Source organism: Amblyomma mixtum, chromosome 10, assembly GCF_055824585.1.
Source record: "Amblyomma mixtum isolate Tamu chromosome 10, ASM5582458v1, whole genome shotgun sequence".
NCBI classification, from domain to species: domain Eukaryota; kingdom Metazoa; phylum Arthropoda; class Arachnida; order Ixodida; family Ixodidae; genus Amblyomma; species Amblyomma mixtum.
The window spans coordinates 136,759,013-136,770,885 of NC_143021.1; the positions used below are offsets into that span (position 1 = coordinate 136,759,013).

At 44.1% G+C, this 11,873-nt stretch overlaps 1 protein-coding gene across 1 annotated transcript; it reads left to right on the forward strand.

Moving 5' to 3' along the window:
* Positions 1 to 533: 533 nt before the first annotated feature.
* On the forward strand, positions 534 to 8,535 carry LOC149327049 (G2/mitotic-specific cyclin-B2-like). Its single transcript, XM_089564771.1, has 6 exons — positions 534 to 537; positions 3,747 to 3,877; positions 5,005 to 5,250; positions 6,579 to 6,721; positions 7,421 to 7,529; positions 8,187 to 8,535. Exons 1-6 carry the CDS (start codon positions 534 to 536, stop codon positions 8,232 to 8,234), a joined length of 681 nt encoding a protein of 226 aa, XP_089420897.1. The 3' UTR covers positions 8,235 to 8,535.
* Positions 8,536 to 11,873: the final 3,338 nt, after the last annotated feature.

Sequence of the window (11,873 nt, forward strand, 5' to 3'; positions counted from 1 at the left end):
AGGTTTTTAATGACCACGAGAAAATGCAGCAGCCCTGCGTAGCATGTAATCCATATAACTGGTTTCATACTTGGCTAACGCACTGCTGGAGCGATTTATTTCGAAAATATAAACGCAAGAGACTGGTGCTGCCCACATATCGTCTCATTTTTATAGAATTGATTTTTGCTTAAAATTCATAATTCGATTAAGAATAAAGTCATATTTACTGCACGGGATTGCAGTAAAAAAATGTACAGGAATATCATGCAAGAAATGTGAAATATAAGTTTAAGCTTTCCTAAACTTTTGTCGTTTTACTTGCAATCCACAATTAAGGTGTCGGCCATCAGTCTTTATGCTCAACACTGACGCCTGTATTTACTCAAGAGGACCACGAGCGGTTTGTGAATTTACCCGAGTTTGGCAATGGGTCATGGAATGCAACTTCAGCAGGACGTTTTGTTATGCTGATGATTCCTTAGTAATTGCTAACCATTGTGGCTTAAATCCACTTGTGGTAGACATTATGTAGGTGTTCGAAAAGAGCACGCATGGGTTAGCTTCCACCTTCGAGCGACGAAAGCAAATAGTTTTCGTATTTATGCATTTGAGGTTTAGCTTTTTATCGTATCATGGCCGCTGTGAAGCTGTTACTGCATTTTTGATAGCACCCTGTAGAGTTATGGGCACTGTATTTGTCTGTCGATACTGAAATAAATTATGTTATTTGACTTGGTAGCTTTCTCCTAGAGCAAAAAATGGTACCGAATTTTAATAGCGCACATTATGCACACAGTGCAGAATTCTGGACTCTTTTCCGCATTGAAGAGTGCTTTGTCACTTGATTGATTTTAAGCATTGGAGCAGAGCTTTCTTGTGGAGGTTGACAGGTTGCACGTATCGGGTTTCACTGATACAGCATCTTACCTTATTTGTGAAAGGCTTGTGAAGTCAGTAAATACTGGAAGGTGGATAGCTAAGAAACGCAAACACAAAAAAATAACAGTGGTAGTTATTAGTTATGTTCACCATACAATACTAAAGAAAAAGCAGGTGGGGTGATACGATGTTGACACATCCTTAGTTTCTCCGGCAAAAGTTGAAATGTGGCTGTGGCGGTTGAGTAGAATCTAAAGCTGTTGAAAGGTCATCATGAGCCATTATTTCCAAAATTTCATGTAAAATGTCATGAGAGGCCACCTAAGCATGGTTGCAGTTCTGGAATGTCGTTGGCTCGAAGTTCCAGAAGCTGTCTTAGATGACTTTCTGCGTCATCATGACCACGCACTGCCAGTCCTTGGCACTCTAAGTACTGTAATGAAGATAATAACACCATCAGTGCTTTCAGTCAGTCTTTCATTTTCTTTTGCTTCCCAATTACATCAGCAGATGCTACGTTCAAACACGCTTTGGTAGCTGCGGTTACGCTAATGGCCGCACGATGCGGCTTCGAGGCCTCATGTCTCTAAAATCTTATAATAGCTTGCTTCCAGTTAGAAAAACTCCTCGTCACAAACGTCAGTTGAGAGTCTTTATCCCTGCAGGTATTTGGCAGAAAGATTCTATTACAGTCCTTGATTTCGTGACGGCAGAAAAAAAACATGATTTCCTCATTTGCGCCTCTTACTGCTGGTCGCAGTATTTCATGATAAGGCGTTTAAATGCGGGCAGCAGCCATTTATACTTTTAATCGGAACAGTTCATATTCACAGTCTATACTGAATGCAATCATCGCACACATTGAACCACGCAGGAATAATATTTTGTTTTTTTTGGCAAAGCACGTGTATTGTCAAGATGTTGCAGATCAAAAATGTTTTCCGTAAGGACGGTTCATATATTTATTTCACCCAAAATAACCGCTCATCGGGTGTGCTCCAAAAGAAAACCCCTTGGGAAGCAAAGCCTGCTGAAAACATTCGTAGCATTAGTCACGAGCTTTTAACGCGAATCTTCTCTACGCTGGAAATTTTAAGCAGCGCGGAAAAACGAGGAGGATTCAAAATAAAATAGGCACAACAGAATCAGCTGCAGAGCCAGTGCTGTAGTCTCAGTGTGTGTTCGCCGTCTTCATTTTATCGCGCTGCTGAGGTTATTCATTACGAGTAATAGACTTGCCAGTACTGATCTAAAGGAACTTTACTATGTATTCTTTCTCGAGCTTACAGTCTAGAGGGAACATAACGCAGGTTTATCTCACCTTTGACCGTTCAGCTCGAGCACAGGAGTAGATAAAAAATGTGATTGCTTTTACGATTCCTGCGCATGATGTGCGCTTCACAAGCGTTCATCAATTGTATATTAGCCTATTGCCGTGACTGTGTAAAAAACATCAGAAAATTCGGTGAACCTGAACTTCGTTACAACTTGAAGGAACAACGGAAGTGGGCGATGGTCCTAAACATCCTGTATAACGTCCCTGAATAATCACAGCAACGAACAAAACCCCTTTTTACCGTTAGATTGTATCAGAGAAGTAAGAGGCTTTGAAATTGTTGAGCTTTTAACTTGTTCTTGTTGGAGTTTGGACAAAAAACGTGGCCAGGGTCTGCATTTTGTAAAACAGGAATTGTGTTTAAGGAACCTCAATCCAGCCCATCTCTAAGACTGACCCATTAAATAACCCCTAACCTTGAGCTGCCTCCCCTGGTGTCCCTCCAAGAGTCAACGAAGAAATCGGTTTTGCCATAGTGCCTTCACTGTTGAGTGCTAGAGCAATAGATAGTTTTTGAATAGGCAGCCCTAATTCTTGGGGCGACAAGGAAGTAGCCGGCTCCAGTGATAAAGACACCAGCACAGGAGACATTTAGAATGCAGGATTCCCGTAAGCAGATGCATCAGGCTTAAGTTCCTGGACTGCGGCACCATTGCGGCTAAAAAGAAAAATCGTAAAACTAAAAATGAACAATTTATTATGTTTTTGTTTCATACCTCTGGGGACTTCTCTGCAGAATTAGATACGCATAAAACAACCGAAAGAAACGTAACATGCAGTGGATGCTTTTGACGTAGTCTCTTTCTTGGACAGCGTCATCTCGGGCGCAACACGTAGGGTAACTCTCGCAATTGTAATTATTTTCACTTTTGTTTCCGCACGCATGAAGAAAATTTACTGCATAAATAAGAAAGCAGTGTGTTAACGGAATGCTGATTTTTCTCACATTTCACACAAAAAACCGCGGACCTGTTTGAACCTCGTGCGCGTTCTGACAGGGAACGACGCGAACTCACTAAGCGTACCAGCTCTGTAAGCACCCAAGTAATCTGTAACAATTGCTCCTTTTGAATTTTGCTGTGCTGAAACCACAAAAACGCTTACCCCTTTTCACCCTACCCACCCCTCTCCTGAACAATGAGCAGCCCATGCCCGACACCAGAGGGACAAAAGCTTTGCTTCTTTTCTTTCTTCCCTCCCCTCTGCAGCACTTTGAAGAGGAGTTTTCCGGGAGTATAGTAGCTAAAGCAGTTCCGGCTTAAACAGAGCATAAGCATATGAGTCAGCTGTGGACACATAATCCGCTGTGCACTTGGCCAGTTTATTTTGTGAAACGGCATAGTTGGAATAACACCTACAGCGAAGGCGTTCCCCATTTTCATCCGGCATTAAGTGGAAAAAAGCCCGTTGGCAAGAAGTTGTACGGGGGCTTTCGAACTCTGAAATTTCAAGGAATGGCCAACGCCGTGGCCCATTTAGCGCCCGGAAGGGGGGAGTGGGGGGGGGGGGGGGGGGGCTGACGCGACCAATTTAAACGGGAATTTTTGAGCGGCCCAAAAGGTGGTGGATCGCTCAGTACGGGAGCGCAATGTTCACTGGCTCATCGGGACCCGCAGCGTGCTGCAGTTCTCGCCGGAGACGCTTTTTCTGGCCGTCTCCATCGCGGATCGCTACTTACAGGTAAGCAAAGCTTCTATCATTACATTTTAATAGTGTTCACAAGAAGCTCCCGAAAGAAGAGTGGAGCATTAGAAAATAGAGCGCTGACTTTCAGCTTTACTTAGTCTGGTACATGTACGAACAAATTCGTATTTGATGCAAGTGAAAGATGGCCTAGAGTTACGTTTCAGCTTAAATCGACGTGAAACTTGCGACATATAGGAACGATCTTTACTAACTATTATGCTAGGAAAAGCTTGAAACTTCACTGTGGATTCTTTATCCTTCCATTCGTTAAGGCAGCACAATTGTTTTTGGATTTTCTGAATTACCGAAGTAAAGTATTATACGTCAAGTTTCCCATGTAACTCGATCTCTCAAGTAGTGCAAGTTCGTGTGTCTTATAACAAGGCATCTGCAGCTTTTATTGTTTTTCCTTTTTCATTCGCAAAGCACCAAGTCGTGATATAAGTTGGTTCATCGTTTGTGGCTGTGTGATATCATGTCGCCATTGCTAGTTGGTTGCTGGAACTATTCATGCTGCAGCTTCAGACCGTGGCTCGTGCTGAAGACATGCTCTGGTAGGTGTGTCGTCTTAAATATATACAGTCTTTGTCAAAAGTTTGGAGCCCAGGGGGTTCACTTCCAAGCTTTATATTGGGACTCCAGGAGCATTCATGGAAGTCCTACCTATTGCAAGAGGCAGTACCAGAAATGTTCTTATGTCCAGGAAATTTGGAGCACTAGAGATCCATTAAGAACGACGCAGTGTGGTTCAAAACAAAAGCCCCTGGGCTCCAAACTTTTGACAAAGGCTGTACTTGTAAAGGTACACTCAAAACGGAACACTTTATTCGAACACAAGCTCTCGTTAACTCCATATCGTCTACCCTTCGTTAGCGTGATGTGTTGTGGTGAATGACGGATAACAAAGGGCTTCTGACGCCATGGCACTAATTATCCTGATGCGCTTTGTAACTAAGCCAAGAGCATATCAATCAGTTCTTAGGCTTGTTTTGCTGCAGTTTTATTTGACTAAGAGTGCCGGAAGAATGTGTATGTGTGTACAAAGCTCTGCTGGGAGCTATGAGTGAAGACTGTCTCTTGACTCTTCCGTGCTCCGGCCTCTGCTGCTTTTCACTATTCAGATGCGCTCCGTGGATAAGCGCCAGATGGAGCTGCTGTGGGCTGCAGCACTGTGTGTTGCGGTGCAGCACAAGGAGCCCGAGTGCCACCTTCCCTACCGTTCCTACCTCGAATCGACTCTAGGCACGGGAGAAACCACGGAGAGGGAACTGTGCAAAATGGAAGAGGACATTCTTCAGACCATCGATTGGTCCCTGAACTTGCCGTTGCCCCTGGACGTCCTGAGTCGCAACTGCAAGGCTGCCAAGGTATGTGCACTTCGTGCTTTCGGTTATATTCCTGGCTTATTGTGGTCTGCGGAGGGTGTTCGACAATGACTGCTTTTCATAGCAGAAAATATAGAAGCTTTCAGAGTATTGGAGTGGTGTGCTCATTAATTTGTGGATGGCAATAAGCCTGTCATGTTGCTCGCCATCAAGGACGTGCCTTCGCCGCGCAATAAGTTAGATAGGTGCTGGATACAGGCGAGCTTTCAGAACAGACTCTAAGGTGCCACAACATTGTCACCATTGTACTGTCACTGTTTGGAGATTCTAAGCGGAGCGGTGAGGTTGTAATGTTTCCTATAGAGCACAGACTGATGCGCAGATGACCCACAGACGCATGCATGCGGCACGTTTTATGGCGATTAGCTGACGAAATATCGAAACTTAATTTATTAAACTATATTATGGTTCAGTAAAGTGAAGTCCTTAACATCGCGGTTTGCCTTCGTCCGAGAGCAAGTCATTACTTATTAGATGCACGCTTTCATTTAAAGGGACAACTATCCAGATTTTGTTCTCAGTAAAACCAACTACACATTTATTTCTGAGCATATTGTTGCTGTTCAGCAGCCGAAATGGCTGCTTAAAACAGTGTAAGACTTTTCGCGCCACTCACTTCACTTCTGATCAGTTTGAAACGATTTTCGGTGTAGAAAACTAATGGGGCTGCGGTGGCGAACGATGTCGTTTACCTGCTAGGATGTGGTAAGCTAACCATACTGGCCAACAGCAATTTTCTCCTATAATAATTAACGTTCACGACGTCGAAGTATGCTCGAGCATGGTTTAAAATTCCAGGTACTCTCGGTAATTCCTCTTGGAGTGCCATGTGAGCAATCGGCAGCCATGTGTCAAAATTGAAATTCTTTTTTCTTAAATATGACTGCATACTAAAAGGCACGGTTCTTTCTCTTCCTTGAGAAAGGCACATGAACAACTCTGCAAGTCCGAAAGGCTGGGAAAGGATTGGTATATTTTGAGGCATTGCCAAAATAACAACTACTAGGGGTAATAGTTTTGTTAGACCAACCTACGTGTAGAGGTGGTAAATTTTTTTTAAAGAAAAAGTTGCTGGCAAAGATTTATTGTCCATGCACCATACAAGCAACAATTTTTTTTCTGAATAATCTAATGCTGTTGAGTGCTGCGCCTGAGCGGTTTCCTGATGGAATATTTGTTGATTTATTTCTCACTAGTTTCAGGGGACGAGAAATAGCCATTGATAAGGTCCTGTCTGCTCCACAGACCCGTGTAGTGAAGTTGCTGCCTTTTTAACTGACTGGCTGCCCCACGTTTCCTGCCTTTCACAGGCAAGCAAAGCGGAACATCTGACGGCCCTGTACATCCTGGAGGTGTGCCTGGACGACTACACAATGGCCTGGATAAAGCTCTCAAAGAAGGCCGCATCGGCTCTCTACTGCGCCATGCACTTTCAAGGCAGGAAAAACCTCTGGTATGCCACTGAGACCTTACTGTCTTTCCTTCTGTAGAGGGTACAACAGGAAAAGCGTGCAGTAATCAAATTCCAGATCAGTATATTAAGTTGCATCTACTTTCAGGTCAACAATGTCTTAGTTAAACTTTAGACCAGAATCATTGTTGGTCCGAGTTCACAACATGCAAAATTCTATCTGTTAGTTATTCGCAAGAAGGTTTTCTCGAACAAAGACAAATCTCGTTCACCAAACCATTAGCCACAACAGGTGTTAGCACGATGAGAAATGCCCGTGTCCCCGCTATGGTAATTGGTTTAAAAAATGTGAGATCTTACCTTCTTTAAGCGCATTTATAGTTTTTAAGTACAACTTTTTCAAACTGTTTTTTAGACACTATGAAAGAGTTGTGTTACTTTCATGTTGCCGTGCAGTAACCAGGGCATTTTTAGCGCTCGAATAAGATTCGTTCTGTTTATATTCTAAGGTTATCGCACAATGAATTTGCGGCACAAATGCGCGGTAATATTACAGCTTCTTATCAAATACGTAAATCAAAGTGGCATTATATCTTATGTGTGCAATGTTATGTTCTCTGCAATTCTGCCACAGGTACTATTGTAAGGCACATAGGCGTTTCTGGAAAGCCATAATTTGTTCCTGAAATAAAATAAATTCTATCATATGTGACTAATGAGCGCACTACTGTTGATTTCCAGTTGGGACTACAAGATGCAGTCCTCCAGTGGCCACGATATAGGCGCCCTGCGGCCTATAGTGACGCGGATGCAAGAGTTCCTGCTGGCCGCATGCGAAAGCGAAAAGTGGGTGGGTATCGTTTTCCGCCTTTTTTGTGCCCAATTCTAGTGATACCTCTTCTGTTGCCACATATTCTGCATCTCACTTGCGGCTAGTTTAAACGTGCGGCCTTTTTCATTTTCTGGGAAGTGTGACACATAGCAGGTAAGCACAGTGAGCGATAGCAATGACTAAAGGAGTCTCATACCCAGCAATTGCGGCCGAAATCACATTTCAATTCGAAAGATTTTATGAACACAATCACTGTATATATTGTAAGATTTCACTTTGACAGTCAGTACAGCCGCAGTTCTTCCTTCGGCAGGCTTTAATTCTTTTGTTGTTTGCTCGTAACGTTTTCGATATTGCCAAAATGGTTCCCCCAATGGTTTTCTATGGCAATTTTAAATGCTCTAGGCGAGCGACGGAAGAATCGTCCATTGCCTATATTTCGACAACAATGACTTACAATCTTCCAAATTAAAAGCATTTTCACCAAGAAAGCCGGAAAGGTTGGTAATGCAAATGTTGCACTATCGTGTATTTTTGCCTCGTCTACTGATATTCTTTCTTTTCCTCTAGCTACTGTTCCCATTGTCGACCTTGGAAAAATATTGGCCCAACGATCTTGCAGCATTTGTTTGTCTCTTGCGGCAACAGACTGAACATTTCTGTTTGATTTTGCAGACTCTATACGAGATCTACGAGAAGGACTGGTATCACACTCTCGGCTGATATCGAACACCAAACCCGACCAGCTTCGAGATTCCAAATAAGGCCTTCTGAAGTTCAAGCTACGCATACCACTGCACATCATGGGAGACTACATATTTCTGCAATTGTTGCCATACTCTGTTTTCTTCATACTTCGCATGCATCATTCGTAATAAATCTTTTATTAAAGTGACCACACCGTCTTGTGTACGTGTGCAGCAGCTTCCTTCGTGAAGTAGTGCTGACATTAAGGTCAGGCAGCTCTATTGTGAATGTGGAAGGTTGTGCATGCTGTGTTGATGATATTCGTGCTGCGAGACCATTCCAGGTTTGATAAGTACGCGCAATTTTCTTGAACTCTGTTGTTGTTTCCGCCGATCTGTCGCAAATCTGAGGAGCAATGCTCAGCAAAGCGGAAAGTTGGGCAAGTTGGATAACGTTCATGATGTAAAAAATAGCGCACAGGGAACACACGGGAGTTAGCGCTTGTCTGCGTCGTTTACTTTCCGTCCCGTGTGTTCCCTGTGCGCTATTTTTTACATCATGAGCAATGCTCCTCTGCTATTATATACCTTAAGTTTGCGTAGGATACATCTCTGCAGTGGATATCTGACGGCTCCACGCCACGTAGGAAACATGAATGTCAGAAGGCAAGGTAATAGAAAAAGCATGAACTATGGGGTACTGCAAGATTTAAGCGGGAACAGTTTACTTGTGCTACACCCATGATTTAAATGCTGCGTAGTTGAGTGGTCTCCACAGAACTGCCAGTGCTTTCCATCTGCACGAGGTGCTTCAGAAACATGCGGGTTCGTATTGCATTCGAATCGCCTTAGCGCCGCTAGGCCGTTCGAAAACTTATTTGTAAGTAAAAAACAGTACGTCTCAACATACAGAGAAATCTTGAAATTATGGCTGCTGAATTTTCGAGCGGGCACACTAGATCTCTGTTACACCTGAGAATTAAATGCTGCTTAGCCGGGTGTGTTAGTGGTCACGTGTAACATTGCGGGTGCTCTGAAATACCTTCCAAGGTGGGCACATGTCAACTTGGCGAATGACTGCTTTGTGTTGTCATGAGCACCTCAGCCAAATAATGGACTGCTACACGAGGCACAGAGGCCACAATCACGAGCGGAAGTTCGCGAACCGTTCCGTCGCCTTTTTCATGCTTGCATCCTCCGCTGTCGCACGCACCTGCGTTTACCAGTTGAGAGTTGGTCATTGGTGAGATAGTTTCAGAAGTTAGCAGCTACTATAGCTGCGGGGAAACTCCGTCTTATTTTTTTTGTAATTTCCCTCATCAATTCAGGAGCCCTAATGCACAGTAGCTGTTCTGAAGGGAAACTGAAAGACCGTTTATCGGCGATGCATCTCTGAACGTAGGTTTATAGAAATTTAATCGATACATAACAAACAAGTCTTTGTATGCACGCTTAGCAGCAGCAGCGGGGCAGCACTTAGCAGCAGCAGCGGGGCAGTTGCGGCATCTTGAGCTGCCCTTAACACATCGCTTGTCCGTGCAGGTGTATCATTCTACCCTGACCGATCCCGATCCCGATCTTATCATCTGTCTATAGCCCATTTCCTCCCGACGCCCCAACAAGTGTGATCTGCGTTTCATCTGCCTGAGGACCTGCTGCGGCTGCGTCGGCCACTGTTAGCCACCAGGAGGAAGTACAAAAAAGGACGACAGATCGGCACCCGGCTTCACTTAGCAGCAGCAGCGGGGCAGTTGCGGCATCTTGAGCTGCCCTTAACACATCGCTTGTCCGTGCAGGTGTATCATTCTACCCTGACCGATCCCGATCCCGATCTTATCATCTGTCTATAGCCCATTTCCTCCCGACGCCCCAACAAGTGTGATCTGCGTTTCATCTGCCTGAGGACCTGCTGCGGCTGCGTGGTTTTCCACCTACTGCGGCTGCGTCGGCCACTGTTCGCCACCAGGAGGAAGTACAAAAAAGGACGACAGATCGGCACCCAGCTTCACTTAGCAGCAGCAGCGGGGCAGTTGCGGCATCTTGAGCTGCCCTTAACACATCGCTTGTCCGTGCAGGTTGGTCTGTTTTCTTCCTTCACAATTTCGTCAAATTTCGAGTCGCAACTGCTGGTGTACCCGCTGCTGAATAGCATCTCTCGTCTGTGGTCTTGTCTTCATTGCAGTTTCTGTGGCGATAGCCTTGCATTCTGTAATGCCTACAAACGCGGAACTAGCCAAGAAGCTAGAATCCCTTGAGGAATCGTTCGAGAAAAAGCTAGCATCGTTGATTGATGACATCCAGTCGAAAATTCAGATTAAATTTCAAAACATCGGTCTCGACGAATGCTCCTCCTTGAAAGAGAGCGTGCAGTTTTTGAGTGACAAATTTGATGAAATGATTGTGAAACAGGAACAGCTCATGGCGTCCAAGAAAGAGCTCACGGCATCCAACGAAGATCTGAAAGCCCAAAATGCTCTGTTGGAGAAAAGAGTTGGAGATTTGGAACAGTACTCCAGGCTGAACAATATTGAAATAAAAGGCGTCCCTTCAACGAAGGATGAGGACTGCTACGCCATTTTGGAGCAAATGGGTGATGCCATCGGCTGTCCTGTTTCTAGTTCTGACCTCGATACCATCCACCGCGTGTCCTCTAAATCCGATGACAAAGCCATCATCGCTCGCTTCTTATGTCGCGATAAGAAAACTGACTTCATCAAGAAAGCACGCAAGGCGCGCCTACAGACTACCCAGATTGGTTTTCCCCCAGCCAAAGCATCACCTGTTTATGTGAATGACCATTTAACCCTTGAAAAGAAGAAGCTGTTTTCTAAAGCACGCGCCCTAAAGAAAGAACATGGCTGGCAGTTTTTGTGGACTGAACTCTGCACAATAAGGGCAAGGCAAACTGTCGACAGCACGGTTTATCGCATATCTTCGGAGTCTGACCTAAGCATCTTCACCTAAGTTTCTTCTCTTTTTCTTGACGCCCTTCTTCTATCTACCCATTTTTCCCGGTCACAATGCTCTCTCCTCCTGAGCTGAAAAGTTTACTAGATAAAAATCAACTTTCGCTGATTCATTTCAATGCGCGGAGCCTCCGCAAAAATAACGATGGCATTAGTAACTTTATTGCTTCGCTGCATCACTCGTTTTCTTTCATTTGCATATCTGAAACTTGGCTTGCAGTTGATGACTCCAATTTATACGGTTTTCATTCTTATCAAGCTGAATATTGTCATCGCCCTAATAACAGTCATGGTGGCTCTGCCATTTTCATTTCACCTCGTGTCACATATACTCGTAGGCATGACTTACTAATTAATGCTGCCTACTGCGAAGCTGTCTGGATTGAAACTGATTCATCATTTCCTGGTAATCATAACAATAAACTAGTCATAGGCTGCATTTATCGATCTCCTTCATCTTCTGAGTCCGATTTTCTCGATTCACTTGATGCAATCCTTCGTAAGCTATCCAGCGAAAATAAACAAGTATTAATTATGGGAGACATAAATATCAATCTTCTCGACACCAGCTCCTCAACATATAAAGCTTATACGGATTGTTTTTCTGGTTACGGTTTTGAATGCCTAATTGAGTCCCCTACAAGAATTGCCTCTCATGGCACTCATTCGCTCATCGACCATGCACTTTCAAATTTATCGCTTCCCCTCAT